The following is a 20,891-nucleotide window of genomic DNA, read 5'->3' as shown; positions in this document are numbered from 1 at the left end:
TGTTTTACCTGATCTCCCTTCGGGCCCACCTGTCCTGGCACCCCAAAAGGACCCAGACTACCCTGTAAAACAAAGTTTGTCAGTCTGTCTGTCCTGGCACCCCAACAGGACCCAGACTACTCTGTAAAACATAAAGTTAGTCAGTCTGTCTGTCCTGGCACCCCAACAGGACCCAGACTACTCTGTAAAACATAACGTTAGTCAGTCTGTCTGTCCTGGCACCCCAACAGGACCCAGACTACTCTGTAAAACATAAAGTTAGTCAGTCTGTCTGTCCTGGCACCCCAACAGGACCCAGACTACTCTGTAAAACATAACGTTAGTCAGTTTGTCTGTCCTGGCACTCCAACAGGACCCAGACTACTCTGTAAAACATAACGTTAGTCAGTCTGTCTGTCCTGGCACCCCAACAGGACCCAGACTACTCTGTAAAACATAACGTTAGTCAGTCTGTCTGTCCTGGCACCCCAACAGGACCCAGACTACTCTGTAAAAAATAAAGTTAGTCAGTCTGTCTGTCCTGGCACCCCAAAAGGACCCAGACTACTCTGTAAAACATAACGTTAGTCAGTCTGTCTGTCCTGGCACCCCAACAGGACCCAGACTACTCTGTAAAACATAACGTTAGTCAGTCTGTCTGTCCTGGCACCCCAACAGGACCCAGACTACTCTGTAAAACATAAAGTTAGTCAGTCTGTCTGTCCTGGCACCCCAACAGGACCCAGACTACTCTGTAAAACATAACGTTAGTCAGTTTGTCTGTCCTGGCACTCCAACAGGACCCAGACTACTCTGTAAAACATAACGTTAGTCAGTCTGTCTGTCCTGGCACCCCAACAGGACCCAGACTACTCTGTAAAACATAACGTTAGTCAGTCTGTCTGTCCTGGCACCCCAAAAGGACCCAGACTACTCTGTAAAACATAACGTTAGTCAGTCTGTCTGTCCTGGCACCCCAACAGGACCCAGACTACTCTGTAAAACATAACGTTAGTCAGTCTGTCTGTCCTGGCACCCCAACAGGACCCAGACTACTCTGTAAAACATAAAGTTAGTCAGTCTGTCTGTCCTGGCACCCCAACAGGACCCAGACTACCCTGTAAAACATAACGTTAGTCAGTCTGTCTGTCCTGGCACCCCAACAGGACCCAGACTACTCTGTAAAACATAAAGTTAGTCAGTCTGTCTGTCCTGGCACCCCAACAGGACCCAGACTACTCTGTAAAACATAAAGTTAGTCAGTCTGTCTGTCCTGGCACCCCAACAGGACCCAGACTACTCTGTAAAACATAATGTTAGTCAGTCTGTCTGTCCTGGCACCCCAACAGGACCCAGACTACTCTGTAAAACATAACGTTAGTCAGTCTGTCCTGGCACCCCAACAGGACCCTGACTACTCTGTAAAACATAACGGTAGTCAGTCTGTCTGTCCTGGCACCCCAACAGGACCCAGACTACTCTGTAAAACATAACGTTAGTCAGTCTGTCTGTCCTGGCACCCCAACAGGACCCAGACTACTCTGTAAAACATAAAGTTAGTCAGTCTGTCTGTCCTGGCACCCCAACAGGACCCAGACTACTCTGTAAAACATAACGTTAGTCAGTCTGTCTGGCACCCCAACAGGACCCTGACTACCCTGTAAAACATAACGTTAGTCAGTCTGTCTGTCCTGGCACCCCAACAGGACCCAGACTACTCTGTAAAACATAACGTTAGTCAGTCTGTCTGTCCTGGCACCCCAACAGGACCCAGACTACTCTGTAAAACATAAAGTTAGTCAGTCTGTCTGTCCTGGCACCCCAACAGGACCCAGACTACTCTGTAAAACATAACGTTAGTCAGTCTGTCTGTCCTGGCACCCCAACAGGACCCAGACTACTCTGTAAAACATAAAGTTAGTCAGTCTGTCTGTCCTGGCACCCCAACAGGACCCAGACTACTCTGTAAAACATAACGTTAGTCAGTCTGTCTGTCCTGGCACCCCAACAGGACCCAGACTACTCTGTAAAACATAACGTTAGTCAGTTTGTCTGTCCTGGCACCCCAACAGGACCCTGATTACCTTGTAAAACTTACGTCTGTCACAGCCCATCTACTATTTACAGCAGAGTATTTTAGGAAACGTCATATTTCTAGATTGTTGCCAAACCTGTCAGTATGTCGTTTTTCTATGGTGTTAAAACTGACACCAGGGCTCGTTTGTAGTGTCTCAGATTAAGAGTGCTGATCTGGAGACTTTTTATGAATGCCAGAAGTTTTTCACACAGAAGTCAGAACTAGAAGTACCTTTAGGCCATCACGCCCTGGCAGACCGAGCGGCCCTATGTTCCCCTTTTCTCCCTGTGGGGAGAGGAACACAGAGGGTGAAGTCTTCACAGTGCATTTCTCTCTAAATTCACTAGTATCAATAATTCAGCCTGATCTATTCATACCTCACTCCCTTTTTCACCCTGATCCCCCCTGTCTCCTCCCAAGCCTGGGATTCCCTGAGAGAGAAAAGACATCCATCAGTTGTGTATCAATCATCAGCTGATCTAAAGCATTATCATGTAGCAATGCATTGCTTTCAACATCCTTTTCTCTAATCAAATAATACTTCTGACAAAGGTGAAGTACATAAGAGACTCTCCTGCCTGGGATTGAATTATGAAATGGTGAAATAGATGACGACAGTCCTAATTGATGAGAGTAGAAATCTGTTGGACTTACTATAGACCCCACCCATCCTGGAACACCAATCAATCCGACATGTCCCCTCTCTCCCTGTAGGAATGACAGGAAATGTTGGTGCACGCCATGAAATATTATAGTATCATGGTTAAGAGATCGTTGTGTATGTGTGCGTGACCCTTCACATCACCCAACATCTTACCTTTGGTCCTCTCTCTCCTCTTGTGCCCCTGATTCCAGCCTTGCCTCTTTTCCCCTGTGGATGTTTACAATGTTGGTGAACGAGGCAATACACACAGGGTAAAACACACTGACACATCTCGGTCATCTCCAAAATGACACCCTATTCCCTTTATAGTCCACTCAAAAGTAATGCACTATAAAGGGAATAGCGTGTCATGTATATATGGAACAGGGCGCCATTTGGGATGCATCCCTCATCTTTCATTCAGGAACCTGAATAATATTTGTTATTTTTCTAGAATACACCCCTTTTATTTACACTGTTACATTGAATGGATTGAAGGAAGGGGCTCTTACACTCCTTCCGATGTGACCTGTCTTTCCAGGTGATCCATCTCTGCCGTCATCTCCCTGTAGAGAAAACACAGCATCAACAAACAGGGGGACCTAGTCTAGCCTCTCTGTATGCATGAGTGTCTCCAGAGAGGTGAGGAGAATATGGGACCTGAGACTGGGTTTCACAGCACAAGAAGAGAAGAGAACAATAGAGAAACAGAGAATCCTGATCTCACCTTCTCTCCTTTCAGTCCCTGCTTTCCCTCAGGTCCTGGGTTTCCCCTGACACCCTGAAACATTCAACACAGTAGAATGACTTAAAGAAACTTACCAGATTTCAGAGAAAGATAATAGGGTAGAAAATATCAGTGACCTTCTGGTAGTGCTGCTAGTTTTTCAATATCACAATATGCCCATTTGACACTGCTTGAGGTCATCAATATCGGCTAAATAATAAACTTAGACGGACATCGGTTGCTATAAGAGCATAATGAACTAATTACATAATCTGTGGCGTTCCTTTGCCCCACCCCTGTGTTTGTGAACTCACCAATGCCCCTAGGGGACCTTCTGGCCCCTGGGCTCCCACCTCACCCTGTGGCCCCTGTGGTGGGAGAGGAGACAACAACAAACAAGGAAGAATGAAGCAGAAGCAAAGAGTAAAATATAGTACAGAGTTAATGGTAGATATGTGTATGAGGAAATATTTTTGCTAGCCTGAGTGCGGGACATGTTTGACTTGATAATGAGCAATGGAGTTGGCAAGTATACAAGCAGATCTGGGACCAGGCTAAGATGTTGCTGTTCTTTACCTCCAAACCAAGAAGCGCTGGGGGCCCTCTGATGCCTGGCAGACCGTCAACCCCCTAGAGAAACAATTACAAAATCAAAACATACATTGTAGACTATTTTTGATTTGGTACAGTATATTTTGAAAATGATATTCATAATAAAACCCGACATTAAATTGGGGTTAAATGGGCTACTGTCTATTTCCCATGAACATTGGACTTTCTTTAGGGGCCAAACTGACTGCAACACTGAATGGGCTCACCTGTTCTCCTGGCTCGCCTGGGCCCCCTGGCTCCCCTTTCTCTCCATCTAGTCCTGGCTCACCTTTATGGCCCAAGTCTCCCTCAGTCCCAACCTTCCCTACTGGACCCTGCAATAGATACCACACCAGCACATGGACAATGTTATTTGTAGGAGAATCACTGGGAACATGGCTGACTTGACTAGACCATGGTCTAAGAGACAGTGAGACACTGACCTGTGGTCCTGGCTTCCCTGTGTCACCTCTGACTCCTTGAAGTCCAGCCACCCCCTTAGAATACAACAACAAGACAACATGAAATCAGACCAAAAGGACAAATGGATAATGCCATTCACCATGCACTTAGGTTATGAAGCGACTCTTACCGGAGGTCCTGTTTTGCCTTGAGGTCCGATGGCTCTGCTAGGCCCAGACTCCCCCTGGGGAGAAAGGGACAGAGAAAACAAATTGGAATTATAGATGGAAGCATTTATAATTTCCCTATCCTGAATTGCTACTCCATTTGGTGTGCAGGCCAGGGAATCAAGATATTACCTTCTCTCCTTGAGGTCCATCTGGCCCTGGAGGCCCCCTAGGGCCCATAATACCCTGGGAAGAAATAGAAGAGACCAACGGATCACTGTACATCCTGACAACACTCATCGCAAACCTGCTTTCCCCGATTCCTTGCATCCTATCTCCTTGCTTCCTTCTCAACCATACTGGAGGAGAAGATTCAAGGTCCCTCACTTCAGGCCTTCTTCTCCAATGGGTTTTGAGAAAGAAGCAAGAAAAGTGGGTGTGAGGAGTCGAGGAAAAATGAATCGAGAAAGGGCCTAACAGAACAGAGAAGTCTAACCTATTGGGAAATAATTAGTGCAAAAGTGGACATTGATCAATGCCAGTTAATGTCAACTTTTTTACATTTATTTTTTACTTTACTCTTATTTTTTACTTCGACATATATAGTATCTGATGCTTGTCAAAAAAAAACACGTCACTTCCTGACTCACCTGTAGCCCTGACAAGCCTGCAGGTCCTATTTCTCCCATGAATCCTGACTGACTCTGGTGGATACAGAACAGAGGTGATGTACCAGTCATCAAATTGATCACCCAAAGTCACGTCTAAAAAATCATATTGAAAATCACTTCAGTTGATTCCATTTCATGGTTTCAAAACATAAACTAGAATGTGCAATTCATTATGTATTGGCATCTGGGCACTCACCATAAGTCCGATGTGGCCCTTCTCTCCTTTTGGTCCCTTCTCCCCATTTTCCCCCAAGGTCCCCCATGGACCCTCCCGCCCTGTGGGCCCCAGAGGCCCCACATCACCCTACAAATAACAGCCATGTCAGTCAGACATCACCATGATGTAATTTATTTTTATTTTTTTATGTTTTGAATTCTACCCCATTTTCTCCCCAATTTCGTGGTATCCAATTGTTAGTAGTTACTATCTTGTCTCATCGCTACAACTCCCGTACGGGCTCGGGAGAGACGAAGGTCCAAAGCCATGCGTAACACAACCCAACCAAGCCGCACTACTCCTTAACACAGCGCGCATCCAACCCGGAAGCCAGCCGCACCAATGTGTCGGAGGAAACACCGTGCACCTGGCGACCTGGTTAGCGTGCACTGCGCCCGGCCCGCCACAGGAGTCCCTAGTACGCGATGAGACAAGGATATCCCTACCGGCCAAACCCTCCCTAACCCGACGACGCTAGGCCAATTGTGCGTGCCCCACGGACCTCCCGGTCGCCGCCAGCTGCGACAGAGCCTGGGCTCGAACCCAGAGTCTCTGGTATATGATGTAATTTCAACCAAATGTTAAACTGTTTGTAATGAGGTTATTTCAACCACAAATCAACCCATTTGTAATTTCATTATTTCAACAAGATTTTAACCTGTTTGTAATTACTTTATTTCAACCAGATTTCAACTTGTTTGTAACCACAACCAACACTTATATGGCCCTGTCAATAATTTGTGTCAAACGCACAAATCTTAATCAATGACTGTACACACAGCACATTTATATTGATGGCTTAAATATGTAAATCACTGAGTGCCGAAAAGTCAGTGTTTGTTAACCTTCTCCCCTTTGGAACCTGGACCACCAGCATCGCCAAGAGGTCCAACATCACCCTGAGAACCAAAGGAGACATCTCTTGAATTACTGTACACTGCTGAGTATACTGTATGTGTATGGTCTGGCTGTGTGTATGATGCCTGGGTAAATGGATGTGCACTAGGTACACATGTGAGAATCTACAGGTGATGGTTCAGGTATGTACAGTAGATGTCCAATGCCATAGGCAGGTGACGGTGCTCACCTCTTTTCCCATTGGTCCAGGAGAGCCTTGTAACCCTTTGAGTCCTTGTAGACCTCGAGCTCCAGGCTGCCCTGGAGGACCAAGTTTCCCACAAGGCCCTAAGTCTCCCTGGAATACACATGAAGTAGTGAGAAGTGAAAGATGGTGAAATATATCTCTAGGTGTTTGTTTAGGCATCATAGTGTCACTATCACCAACCTTTTCCCCATTCGTTCCTGTTTGCCCCTCCAACCCCGATTGGCCAGGAGTGCCCTGGAAATAGGAAATGGAAGAGAACTGTCAGAAAACTCACCTGGCTGAGACCACAGAGTTCCTGTTCGGAGTGTGTCCTACAAACCTGTTCGCCATCCAGTCCAGGAGGACCTAGATCACCAGAAGGTCCCAGCATACCCTGTGATGTTCCAAAAAAGTGTGGTTTAACACACATCACAAATTGCTAGATTATACATACAGTTGAAGTCAGAAGTTTACATAAACAAGTTTTAATGACTCCAACCTGAGTGTTTCAACCACTCCACAAATTTCTTGTTAACAAACTATAGTTTTGGCAAGTCGGTAATTTTTGCAACAATTGTTTACAGACAGATTATTTCACTTATAATTCACTGTATCACAACTCCAGTGGGCCAGAAGTTTGCATACACCAAGTTGACTGTGCCTTTAAACAGCTTGGAAAATTCCTGAAAATGATGTCAAGGCTTTAGAAGCTTCTGATAGGCTAATTGACATCATTTGAGTCAATTGGAGGTGTACCTGTGGATGTATTTCAAGGCCTACCTTCAAACTCAGTGCCTCTTTGCTTGACATCATGGGAAAATCAAAAGAAATCAGCCAAGACCTCAGAAAAACAATTGTAGACCTCCCCAAGTCTGGTTCATCCTTGGAAGCAATTTTCAAACCCCTGAAGGTACCACGTTCATCTGTACAAACAATAGTATGCAAGTACTATACACCATGGGACCACGCAGCCGCCATACCGCTCATGAAGGAGACGCATTCTGTTTCCTAGAGATGAACGTACTTTGGTGCGAAAAGTGCAAATCAATCCCAGAACAACAGCAAAGGACCTTGTGAAGATGCTGGGTACAAAGTATCTATATCAACAGTAAAACGATTCCTATATCGACATAACCTGAAAGGCCGCTCAGCAAGGAAGAAGCCATTGCTCCAAAACCGCCATAAAAAAGCCAGACTACGGTTTGCAACTGCACATGGGGACAAAGATCGTACTTTTTGGAGAAATATCCTCTGGTCTGATGAAACAAAAATAGAACTGTTTGGCCATAATGACCATCGTTATGTTTGGAGCAAAATGGGGGCTTGCAAGCCGAAGAACACCATCCCAACCGTGAAGCACGAGGGTGCCAGCATCATGCTGTGGGGGTGCTTTGCTGCAGGATGGACTGGTGCTCTTCACAAACTAAATGGCATCATGAGGAAAAATTATGTGGATATATTGAATCAACATCTCAAGACGTCAGTCAGGAAGTTAAAGCTTGGTCGCAAATGGGTGTTCCAAATGAACAATGACCCCAAGCATACTTCCAAAGTTGTGGCAAAATGGCTTAAGGACAACAAAGTCAAGGTACTGGAGTGGCCATCACAAAGCCCTGACCACGATCCTATAGAACATTTGTGGGCAGAACTGAAAAACTGTGTGCGAGCAAGGAGGCCTATAAACCAGACTCAGTTACACCAGCTCTGTCAGGAGGAATGGGCCAAAATTCACCCAACTTGTTGTGGGAAGCTTGTGGAAGGCTACCCAAAACTTTTGACCCAAGTTAAATGATGTAAAGGCAATGCTACCAAATACTAATTGAGTGTATGTAAACTTCTGACCCCCTGGGAATGTGATGAAAGAAATACAAGCTGAAATAAATCATTCTGTCTACTATTATTCTGACATATCACATTCTTAAAATAAAGTGGTGATCCTAACTGACCTAAGTCAGGGATTTTTTACTTAAATTTGGCTAATGTGTATGTAAACTTCGGACCTCAACTGTATATAGGGGTGCAAAATTGTGGTAACATTCCCAAATCAGGGAATAAGCAGGAACCAGGATTAACCAGGATTTCTTGAAAACCTGGAACATTTTGGGAAAGTTACCACAATTTTGCAACCCTAGACATATCATTATCATCTATTACAATTGCTGTACTTACCATTTCTCCTCTTTCCCCCGCTGGTCCAATTAGTCCACCAGCACCTGTCATTCCCTGAGGATGGACCACACAAGGTTTACAAAGAAGGACAACAAAGCATCATAATGGAACACAGATGACATTTTTTGATGACATTTTTATTTATCCACATGCACAGGATCGCAGATGTAGTTGCACTCAAATATAAAATATATTTTTTGGTTACTACATGATTCCATATTTATTATTTCGTAGTTTTGATGTCTTCACTATTATTCTACAATGTAGAAAATAGTACAAATAAATAAAAATGCAGGAATGAGTAGGTGTGACCAAACTTTTGACTGGTACTGTATACATGTTTACAACTGTGACAATGATGAATATAAATGTCCAAGCTAAAGGGCTGTGCTTGGCATCCCAAGCCATGCCAAATAAGCATCCAATGGGCTTTGAATCGTAAGCCATGTAATAAATTACAAATAAATGTATTGAATTCACCCACTGAAGCCTGACATAAAATGCATCCAACAGGCATCAGAGACTTAATGTCCCATAGCCTAGGAGTTTAGGAGGTTCTATAGAGGTTCTACACACTTAGAAAAACGTTTTTTTTTTCTAGGGTTCTTTGGTTAGGGAGATGGTTTTATGTGGAACCATAATGACTCAAAGAATGCTTTGAGCCGTTCAATGGTTATTTGCCATTCAGAAAATGGTTCTTTCATCTTTTAGTGATAATTAAAACGTAGGCGTGGCGGCTCATTCGAATATTTTGGGGCACGATTTGCTCACAGCTCTTTTTGTGCAACTTTGAGTGAGAGTGTCATTCCAATTGATCTAATCTGTTGTGTTATGTCATTACATGTAAAATATGAGCATGGCCAGCAACAGTGTCTTGTGAAAGAGTAACGTAAGGCCTTGTGTCAACTGAGAACTGTTGACTAAATCAGTGGTTCTCAATTTTCCCCTCAGGGACCCCCAGCCATTCCAGACACCTATGGAATTTTAACAATATAATATGGCTAACCAGAATACAAAACCTTGTATGGATGTTCAAAAAGTTATTTGTAGAACCATTGAGATGGTTACAACCCTTTTTTGGTGCTTTAAATAACCTTTGTTTAATGGCCGTCTTAATGGTTGTCTTTTTTTTATGGAACATTCAAAAAAGGGTTCTATATTGCACCAAAAAGGTACCCGCTATGGTGACAAGCCAAATAACCCTTATTTGGCACAATATAGAACCATTACACACTTTTTAGTGTGTACAGAGGTTACAGTCCTCAGAGGTTGTTTAGAGGAGAAGAGAGCAGTGTCTGCAAAGTAGTACCCACTAGGATTCCTGCTGGTCCGTTAGAGCCTTGTGGCCCCGGAGGCCCCCTGCTTCCCCTTGGTCCCGGTTTCCCCGTGGCTCCATCTGAGCCCTGCAGACCCGAGGGGCCCTGGAACACACATACAGGTGAGTAGCTTCATCTATTAGTCTTGTTCCCATTGTGTATTGTGTCTACACCATTGCTCTGGCCAAGCAAGACTAACTATATATTGGCAGTGTATAGAGCATGGATCTATAAGAACTGCTGAGGGAGTAGTGAAAAGGCCTGTTCTGCTGTAATTTACCTGTGGGCCCTCTAGCCCTGTGGGTCCCAGATCCCCTAGCCGACCCTGAGGAGAAAACCCAGAGACACCATTGATAGGGAAAGGCATGGACTACATTGCAGATTGATTTTTCAAGATATTTAGGAAATGTAGTTCTGGTATGTGATTCCTGTTGATCTCACCTGAGGTCCTGGAGGGCCTCTATCCCCATGAGGTCCTGATACACCCTATAAAATACAGCCCAGTCAGAACAGGCTCAATACACACATAATTTAAACTAACACCAGACTCAATGAAGTTGTCTACAAGGACTTGTCACATACTGTATGTGGACTTGTTAATGACAGCACAGTTACTTACTGGAGGTCCAGGCTTCCCAGTAAGACCAGACAGGCCTCTTACACCAGTCTCCCCCTGGGACACCAACACACAGTCCACCACACCAACCATTACACATTTGAAAGGAAATACACAATGTGTTGCTGTTGGTATAAATTGAGGCCCACAGGTCTGGGATGGCCATTTGGAATAATGTCCACTGATTACATGACTCAAATGCTGTGTCCTTACCCTATGTCCGGTGTGACCATTTGTGCCACGCATTCCCATGCTACCCGGGAAACCCTGGGGGACGAGAAACACAGGACTGGTAACATAAATAAGCTAAGTTGCACACACAGGATGACATGGCAGTGTCTTCAGTCAAAAATACCAAACAGAGACATTGTCAGTGTGTCGGTCAAACCCCTTGCCCTGTAGGCCCTACAGAAGCATCACTTACATACATGCCTACTGGCCCCTGGGGTCCCTCCACACCTTCCTTCCCAGTGAAGCCCTGATGCAGAGAGACAGCAACACACACACACGGTTCAAACCTGTCCTATTTGAGAATCACATCAATCACATCCATCTTAAATGTGTCACTTACCCTCTCTCCCAGTGGCCCAGGGATACCTGTTGGTCCTGTCCGTCCAGGTGGGCCCTGTCGTGGGACAGTAGTCAGTATCACTGCACTCTGTGTGTGATGATGGCCTAAGTCCCCAACACTAAATCAGTATTGGTTGCAATAGTGCTGTCTACTCATGCAAGACTCACCAGAGGGCCTGAACGGCCATCTGGACCTGGCTCTCCAGCAATGCCCTGGAATCCCTGGATGAAGGACAAAGAAGGTGAGAGCGTGATGGAGAGAGTATGAGTAGAGGATGAGAGAACGATAGAGAGAGGAAGAAAGAAGACTTATCGCATGGGTCCAGACAATGAGAACCATTTAAATGCTAATATTAAACAAATCCGAATGGATTACTTACAATCAAATTAAGATGTAAGCACAACGCTGTGAGTCACATCAGTGTTTAATTTAGTTTATTATTTTTTTGCTTACAGTTGTTTAATCTTCTGATTAATGACTTTGTAATTATGATTATATATGCGGGGCTATTGAGTAATTGTGTCTCTGGTTATGTACAGAGGTTAACTGCACCCAATTTAATGATGTAAACATCAACAATGAAGCAAAACTGTACCAATGTTCCTGCAAAGGACATTAAATCAATGAAGAACCTTCAGTTATTTACAGGTATTAATGAATATGTAGATGTCACATAACTTTTTCAAATGGATCATTATTGGTCATATTGCCCAGATGCCACAAATATTTATCTTAGTCATCCCTCTTCCTCTGCTTCCTACTCCTGTCTCCCTGTCCCCCCTCACTATTCTCTCTGCCTGGGTATGAGTCTATATTATATAGCAGAGGTTGTAATACAATACACTGGCCAGGTGACTAACTGGGGTACAAACCACTTTCACGCCACCTCATATTATATTATTCACATCCCACATAATCATACGTTTATATGAGAGTGTGTGTGCGCGAATGCACAGGTGTGTGTGTGTGTGCCTGTGTGTGTAGTGATGATGCAATATCCCTGACCTACCACCTCATAGTCCTAAACCTTTTAATGCTCCCGTTTACAAGTATGGAGAGACACCTGATATCGTTAACTAGCTCAGTAGCAGGTACTTTTCTGCCCTATTAAAATGTTTGCCCTAGTCTGCGTTTGTAGTGGTCATCATCATATAAAACCCATCATATAATCCAGGGGTGTCCTATAAATGAGATAAGGTGTTTATATTTGCTACCTTGCACTGCCCGGCCAAAAATAGCTGAGCCTGGAGAATGATATAATTTGCCAACCAATGAATTTAAACATAAAGGTCACTATGAGACTGAGTAACTATAAGAAGTTCTTAGAGTTACTTATACTGAACCAGAATATAAACGCAACATGTAAAGTGTTGGTCCCATGTTTCATGAGCTGAAATAAAGAAATCAGAGAAATGTTCCACTCGCACAAAAAGCTTATTTCTCTCAAATTGTAAGCAGAAATTAGTTTACATCCCTGTTAGTGAGCATTTCTCCTTTGCCAAGATAATTAATCCACCTGACAGGTGTGGCATATCAACAAGCTTATGATCATTACACAGGTGCACCTTGTGCGGGGGACAATAAATGGCCACTCTAAAATGTGCAGTTTTGTCACACAACATAATGTCTCAAGTTTTGAGGGAGCGTGCAATTGGCATGCTGACTGCAGGAATGTCCACCAGAGCTGATGCCAAAATTGAATGTTCATTTGTCTATCATAAGCTGCCTCCAACGTCATTTTAGAGAATTTGTCAGTACATCCAACCTGCCTCACAACCACAGATCACATGTAACCACGCCAGCCCAGGACTTCCACATCCGGCTTCTTCATCTGCGGGATTGTCTGAGACCAGCCACCCGGACATTTGATGAAACTGAGGAGTATTTCTCTGCAATAAAGCCCTTTTGTGGGGAAAAAATATATTCTGATTGGCTGGGCCTGGCTCCCCAGGTTGGCCTGGCTCCCAAGTGGATGGGCCTATGCCCTCCAAGGCCCACCCATGGCTGCGCCCCTGCCCAGTCAAGTGAAATCCATAAATTTGGGTCTTATTCATTCATTTCATAGAACCTCATTTCATTCAATTGACTGATTTCCTTATATGAACTGTAACTCAGTAAAATTGTTGAAATTGTTGCATGTTGCATTCATATTTTTGTTCAGTAGTTTCATAGTGACCTTTAAGTGAACCACATGTATTGTGTTTCTGTCTCCATGATAGGACTATGCATACTGCTTGTACTGTACCTTTAGGCCTTTATCGCCAGTTATTCCCACTGAACCAGAGAGACCCTGTAACACATGAGAAACAAGTGTCAACTCAATACACATCAACAGAGGTCATATTGTATACACAAGCACTAATGTGAAGAAGACACACAGGGCTAACCATTAACAACTACAGTAACTACATAACTACACATATTAAACAAGGACACAAATTCATTAATCTTGTCATAATAACTTTAGAATGTAATGATATGAGGTTGAAGTTGATAGGTGATTAATTAAAGTTGAAAATTCCCCACATACATTGACAATCATTTGTGAATCTGTCACATTGAGCAGGGTTGTGAAGATTGCCATCTGCTGTTCAGAACCAGAATGACTACAGTTGTCCAGCTATTGTACTGTATATACAGAAACTCTCAGGAGTATGTTTGCAAAATTTGCACTTCCAGGAATTTTCCCCAACTGGGAATTCTGGAAAACTGGGAAAGGTAACAGAATTAACCATTTTGGGAAAGTTAACAGAATTTCTCAACCCTACTCAGGAGACATTTTACTAGAATCCTTTCTGATTACACTAATAGTTTTCTTGAGCAATCTTTCAAATATTTTCTCAATTATATGTCAATATACAGATGTAGGATCTTAATTTCAGCCAGTTTGCTACAGCAGAAAAATGATCCTGCAGCAACAGGAAATGTGAATTATTATGTGGATTATAGTTAATGGAAAAAAATAGTGGGGGGATGCAACATTTTTTGTAAGGGAAAATCAAGTCCAAAATTCCAAACTTCAGATGCCTTTTTAAACCTCAAAATCACTAAAAGTTTGAAGTGTCCTGCATTGCAGGAAGGTTCTGCCGCAACAGGGTGATACAATTAAGATCCTACATCAGTATGCAGTACAGACAGGGGGGAAAAAACAGACAAAATACATTTGAGATCTATTTTGTGACATTGCTCTATGTATACATAGTGCCTTGCAAAAGTTTGTTTAGGCAAGCCTAAATTACTTCAGGAGTAAAAATGTGGCTTAAGAAATCACATAAGTTATATGAACCTCACTCTGTGTGAAATAATAGTGGTTGATATGATTTTTGAATGACTAACCTTTTCTCTGTCCCCCATACACACAACATCTCCAAGGTCCCTCAGTCAAGTATTGCATTTCAAGCACAGATTCAACTACAAAGACCAGGGAGCTTTTTAGAAAGCCTCATAAAGAAGGAAAGTGGTTGGTAGATGGTTAACAATAATAAATCAGACATTGAATATCTCTTTAAACATGGTCAGGTTAATAATTATGCTGTGGGTTATGTATTAAACCACCCAGACACATCAAATATGCAGTTGTCCTTCTGAATTAAGCTGCAGGACAGGAATGAAACTCCCTAGGGAGTTTTCATTCCTTCTTGTGGGAAGTTACTATAGACCACCAAGTGCTAACAGTCCGTATCTGTGAAATGCTTGATAATGTATGTGATATCAACAGAGAAGTATCTTTTTTTCTGGGAGACCTACATATTGACTGGCTTTCATCAAGTTGTCCATTTAAGAAAAAGCTGCAAACTGTAATCTGTGCCTGCAACCTGGTTCAGGTTATCAGTCAACCTACCAGGGTATTTATAAACTGCACAGGAATGAAATAATCTACATGTACTGATCACATCTTTACCGAGGCTGCAGAAATCTGTTCTGAAGCAGTATCCACATCCATCAGATATAGTGATCATAATATAGTAGCAATATCGAGAAAAAAACAAGGTTCCAAAGGCTAGGTCCTAATATAGTGTATATGATATATATATATTTTTTACCTTTATTTAACTAGGCAAGTCAATTAATAACAAATTCTTATTTTCAATGACGGCCTAGGAACAGTGGGTTGACTGCCTGTTCAGGGGCAGAACAACAGATTTGTACCTTGTCAGCTCGGGGATTTGATCGGTTACTAGTCCAATGCTCTAACCACTAGGCTACTCTGCCACCCCGATATCATACACAAGGTTTTGTAGTGATTCCTATGTTGAAGAATTGCTCATTCCAGCTACTAATAAGCATGCACCCATTAAGAAAATGACTGTAAAAATGGTGAAGTCCCTGTGGATTGATGAGGAATTGAAATATTTTATAGTTGAGAGGGATGATGCAAAAGGATTGGCAAATACAGTGCATTCGGAAAGTATTCAGACCTCTTGACATTTTCCACATTTTGCAAAAACAGTTTTTAGACATTTTTGCAAATTTATACAACATAAAAAGTATTCAGACCCTTTGCTATGAGACACAAAAATGAGTTCAGGTGCATTCTGTTTACATTGATCATCATTGAGATGTTTCTACAACTTGATTGGAGTCCACCAGTGGTAAATTCGATTGATTGGACACGATTTGGAAAGGCATACATCTTTTTATATAAGGTCCCATATGAGGTCCCATAGTTGACCGTCCATGTCAGAGCAAAAACCAAGCCATGAGGTCGAAGGAATTGTCCGCAGAGCTCCGAGACAGGATTATTTCGAGGCACAGATCTGGGGAAGGGTACCAACACATTACTGCAGAATTGAAGGTCCCCAAGAACACAGTGCCTCCATCATTCTTAAATTGAAGAAGTTTGGAACCACCAAGACTTCCTAGAGCTGGCCGCCCGGCCAAACTGAGCAATTGGAGAAGAAGGACCTTGGTCAGGGAGGTGAGCAATAACCTGATGGTCACTCTGACAGAGCTCCAGTTCCTCTGTGGAGATGGGAGAACATTCCAGGAGGACAAGCATCTCTGCAGCATTCCACCAATCAGGTGATACAGCGTCCAGATGGAAGCCACTCCTCAGTAAAAGGCACATGACAGCCCGTTTGGAGTTTGCCAAAAGGCACCTTTGGCCAGAGCCTGGACTTAAACCCGAACGAACATCTCTGAAGAGACTTGAAAATAGCTGTGCAGCGACGCTCCCCATCCAAACTGACACACTGTCTGGCTGCACAGCCGATTGGTAAACATACTGTGAATTGAGAAATCGTGTGACTAAACTAAATAAAACGAAGAAAAAAACTGTTAAGATAACTGATATAAAGGATAATAGTAAAAAGATTTTGAGCATCTTAAATTAAATGTTGGGCAAAAAGGCGAGCTCAGTTTCATCATTCATTGAATTAGATGGCTAATTTATCACGAAACCCACTGATATTGGCAGATATTACTTTAATGACATGCCAACAACAACTTATGAACCTACACCTCAATGCGTAACTGACCAAATTATGAAAAACAAGCATTGTAATTTTGAATTCAGTAAAGTGAGTGTGTAAGAGGTGAAAAATGTATTGTTGTCTGCCAACAATGACAAGCCACCTGGGTCTGACAACTTGGAAGGAAAATTAATGAGGATGATATTGGACTATAATATTATTGCCACTCCTATTTTCCATCTCTTTAATCTAAACCTACAAGTTAGTGTGTGCCCTCAGGCCTGGAGGGAAGCAAATGTAATTCCCAATAATAGCAAAGTACACTTTACTGGCTCAAACAGCTGACCAACAACCTGTTACCAACCGTTAGCCAAATTTTGGAAAGAAATGTGTTTGACCAGATACAGTGCTATTCCACAGTAAACAAATATACAACAACTTTCATCACACTAATAGGGATGGGCACTCAACATGTCCAGTACTTACACAAATGACTGACGATTAGCTGAAAGAAAATTATAATAAGAAGATTGTGGGAGCGGTTTTGTTAATCTGCTGCTGTAAAAATATACAGTACCAGTCAGAGGTTTGGACACACCTACTCATTCCAGGGTTTTTCTTTATTTTTACTATTTTCAACATTGTAGGATAATAGTGAAGACATCAAAACCTTGAAATAACACATACAGTATGGAATCATGGAATCATGTCTCCAAAAAAGTGTTATATTTTATATTTCAGATTCTTCAAAGTAGCCACCCTTTCCCTTGATGACAGCTTTGCACACTCTTGGCATCCTCTCAACCAGCTTCATGAGGTAGCCACCTGGAATGCATTTCAGTTAACAGGTGTGCCTTGTTAAAAGTTAATTTGTGGAATTTCTTTCCTTCTTAATGTGTTTTAGCCAATCAGTTGTGTTTTGACAAGGTAGGGGTGGTATACAGAAGATAACCCTATTTGGTAAAAGACCATGTCCATATTATGGCAAGAACAGCTCAAATAAGCAAAGTGAAATAACAGTCTATCATTACTTTAAGACATGATGGTCAATCCAGAAAATGTCAAAAACCTTGAAAGTTTCTTCAAGTGCAGTCGCAAAAACCATCAAGCGCTGTGATGAAACTGGCTCTCATGAGGACCGCAACAGGAAAGGAAGACCCAGAGTTACCTCTTCTGCAGAAGATAAGTTCATTAGAGTTAACTGCACTTCAGAATCCAGCCCAAATAAATCCTTCACAGAGTTCAAGTAACAGACACACCTCATCTCAACATCAACTGCTCAGAGGAGAATGTGTGAATCAGGCCTTCATGGTCAAATTGCTGCAACAAAAAAAACACCACTAAAGGACACCAACAATAATAAGAGACTTGCTTGGGCTAAGAAACACGAGCAATGACATTAGACCGGTGGAAATCTGTCTTTTGGTCTGATGAGTCCAAATTTGAGATTTTTGGTTCCAACCACCATGTCTTTGTGAGACGTAGTGTAGCTGAATGGATGATCTCTCCGCATATGTGGTTCCCACCGCGAAGAATGGAGGAGGACGTGTGATGGTGTGGATTGCTTTGCTGGTAACACTGTCTGTGATTTAATTCGAATTTAAGGCACACTTAACCAGCATGGCTACCACACCGATACGCCATCCCATCTGGTTTGGGCTTAGTGGGACTATCATTTGTTTTTCAACATGATAATGACCAAAAACACACATCCAGGCCGTGTAAGGGCTATTTGAACAAGAAGGAGAGTGATGGAGTGCTGCATCAGATGACCTGGCCTCCACAATCACCTGACCTCAACCCAATTGGACTGCAGAGTGAAGGAAAAACAGCCAACAAGTGATCAGCATATGTGGGAACTCCTTCAAGGCTGTTGGCATTCCAGGTGAAGCTGGTTGATAGAATGCCAAAAGTGTGCAAAGCTGTCATCAAGGAAAAGGGTGGCTACTTTGAAGAATCTAAAATCTAAAATATATTTTTATTTATTTAACATGATTCCATGTGATATTTCATAGTTTTGATGTCTTCACAAGTAAGTGTGTTATGTCTTTACATCTCCTGCAATGTCGTGAATCAAGAGGTACCTGTCTAACAGAACACAGAGGGTGTTCTTTAAAGGAAGCCTTGTCAACATAATTTAGGTAGAGTCAGGCATTCCCCGGGGCAGCTGTCTGGGCCACTTACTTTTTTTTCAATCTTTACTATTGACCTGCCAACTGGCACTCAGTAAATCCTGTGTGTCTATGTATGCTGATGACTCAACACTATACAAGTCAGCTACCACAGCAAGTGAAATCTCAACAAACGCTTAACAAAGAGCTCCAGTCAGTTTTAGAATGGGGTGGCCAGAAATAAGCTGGTCCTAAATATTTCAAAAAGTTAAAGCATTGTATTTGGGACAAATAATTCACTAAACCCTAAACCTCAACCACATATTGTAATGTATAATGTGTAAATTGAGCACGTCGAGGAGAATAAACTGCTTGGAGTAAGCCTGGACTGTAAAACTGTCATGGTCAAAACAAATATATGCAACAGTAGCTAAGATGGGGAGAGTATAATAAAACGATGCTCTGCTTCCTTGACATCACTATTAACAAAACAAGTCCAACAGCCACATGTTTTGTCGCACCTGGATTACTGCCCAGCCATATGGTCAAGTGCCACAAAGAGGGACACAGGTTAATTACAGTTGGCCCAGAACAGAGCAGCACAGCTGGCCCTTAAATGTACATGGAGAGCTAACATCAATAACATGCATGTCAATCTCTCCTGGCTCAAAGTAGAGGAGAGATTGACTGCATCACTACTTGTCTTTGTGAGAAGCATTGACATCTTGAAAGCACTGAGTTGTCTGTTTAAATGATGAGCACACAGCTCAGATACCTATGCATACCGCACAAGACACGTCACCAGGGGTCTCTTCACAGTCCCCAAGTCCAGAACAGACTATGGGAAACACACAGTACTACATAGAGCCTTGACTAGATGGAACTATATTCCACATCAAGTAACTCATGCAAGCAGTAAAATCACATTTAAAAATCTGATAAAACTACATCTTATGGAACATTGCGAACTGTGAAGAGACACACACACACACACAAAGGCACACGCATTCCACACACATGCTAAGCCACGCACTGTACACTTCAATATTGCTGTATTATAGATTTTTGAAGATATGTTGTGGTAGAGTAGTATGTAATAATGTGTTGTGTGATGTACTGTTTTATTTTGTATGTAATTACCTTCATCTTGTTTGGACCCCAGGAAGAGTAGCTGCTGACATGGTAGCAGCTAATGGGGAACCGTAATAAAATACAAATACCATGAAGCCATTGGTGATTGACAGAGTTACAGAGTTCAATGGCTGTGATGGGAGAAAACTGAGGATGGATCAACAACATTGTAGTGATTCCACAAATGACTTAAATGACAGAGTGAAAAGAAGAATACAAATATACAGAATAAACACGGCAAAGAAATACACTTTTTGGCCTAAATGCAAAGTCTTATTTTTGGGGCAAATCTAACACAACACTCCCTATTTTCAAGATGGTGTGGGCTGCATCATGGTAGGGGTATGCTTGACATCCAAAAATACTGGGGTTTCTCAGGATAAAAAGAAATGGAACTAAGCCCAGGCAAAATTCTAGAGGAAAACCCGCTTCAGTCTGCTTTACACCAGACACTCGGAGAGGAATTCACCATTCAGCAGCACAATAACCTACAGCACTTGGCCAAATCTACACTGGAGTTTCTCACCAAAAAGACAGTGAATGTTCCTGAGTGGCCAAGTTACAGTTTGGACTTAAATCAACTTGAAAATGACTGTCTAGCCATGATCCCCTACATCTTGAAAGAGCTTGAAGAATTATGAATAGATGAATGGACTAATATTGCACAATCCAAGTGTGAAAGGCACTTGTAATCGCTGCCAAAGGTGTTCCTAACATGTATTGACTCAGGGAGCTGACTATATTTTAGTTCATTTATATACAATTATTTGTGTTTTTTTTTCATTCTTCCACTTTGACATTACAGAGTATTTTGTGTAGATTGATGACAAAAAAATACAATTAAATCCATTTTAATTAGACTTTGTAACACAAAAGGTGAATAAATCCAATGGGTGTGAATATTTTTGCAAGGCACTGTATACAAGCTCAGTGTCTTCAGGGGTGTGATCATGGTATTGAAATATGATATAGAATGGGAACCTGTGTACCAGGCTTTCCTTCTGGTCC

The 20,891-nt window shown here is 42.4% G+C and overlaps 1 protein-coding gene across 1 annotated transcript in view; it reads right to left on the bottom strand.

The window, feature by feature from the left end:
• Positions 1 to 3,169: 3,169 nt before the first annotated feature.
• Positions 3,170 to 20,891, bottom strand: part of LOC139409662 (collagen alpha-2(I) chain-like) — an 89,343-nt gene continuing 71,621 nt past the window's right edge. The window contains exons 28-48 of the mRNA XM_071155080.1: positions 13,476 to 13,520; positions 11,398 to 11,451; positions 11,084 to 11,137; positions 10,873 to 10,926; positions 10,663 to 10,716; positions 10,324 to 10,368; positions 10,041 to 10,148; positions 6,899 to 6,952; positions 6,760 to 6,813; positions 6,562 to 6,632; positions 6,337 to 6,373; positions 5,454 to 5,561; positions 5,237 to 5,290; positions 4,779 to 4,832; positions 4,610 to 4,663; positions 4,461 to 4,514; positions 4,245 to 4,352; positions 4,003 to 4,056; positions 3,741 to 3,794; positions 3,427 to 3,480; positions 3,170 to 3,265 (exon numbers count right to left, since the gene is read on the bottom strand). Coding sequence (XP_071011181.1) covers positions 3,170 to 3,265; positions 3,427 to 3,480; positions 3,741 to 3,794; positions 4,003 to 4,056; positions 4,245 to 4,352; positions 4,461 to 4,514; positions 4,610 to 4,663; positions 4,779 to 4,832; positions 5,237 to 5,290; positions 5,454 to 5,561; positions 6,337 to 6,373; positions 6,562 to 6,632; positions 6,760 to 6,813; positions 6,899 to 6,952; positions 10,041 to 10,148; positions 10,324 to 10,368; positions 10,663 to 10,716; positions 10,873 to 10,926; positions 11,084 to 11,137; positions 11,398 to 11,451; positions 13,476 to 13,520 — 1,320 coding nt within the window. The remainder of the gene's footprint in view (positions 3,266 to 3,426; positions 3,481 to 3,740; positions 3,795 to 4,002; positions 4,057 to 4,244; positions 4,353 to 4,460; positions 4,515 to 4,609; positions 4,664 to 4,778; positions 4,833 to 5,236; positions 5,291 to 5,453; positions 5,562 to 6,336; positions 6,374 to 6,561; positions 6,633 to 6,759; positions 6,814 to 6,898; positions 6,953 to 10,040; positions 10,149 to 10,323; positions 10,369 to 10,662; positions 10,717 to 10,872; positions 10,927 to 11,083; positions 11,138 to 11,397; positions 11,452 to 13,475; positions 13,521 to 20,891) is intronic.

The sequence above is a fragment of the Oncorhynchus clarkii genome, chromosome 5, assembly GCF_045791955.1.
Source record: "Oncorhynchus clarkii lewisi isolate Uvic-CL-2024 chromosome 5, UVic_Ocla_1.0, whole genome shotgun sequence".
Classification (NCBI taxonomy): Eukaryota; Metazoa; Chordata; class Actinopteri; order Salmoniformes; family Salmonidae; genus Oncorhynchus; species Oncorhynchus clarkii.
Note: the sequence above shows the minus strand (reverse complement) of the source record. Positions and strands in the feature narration are given on the sequence as shown.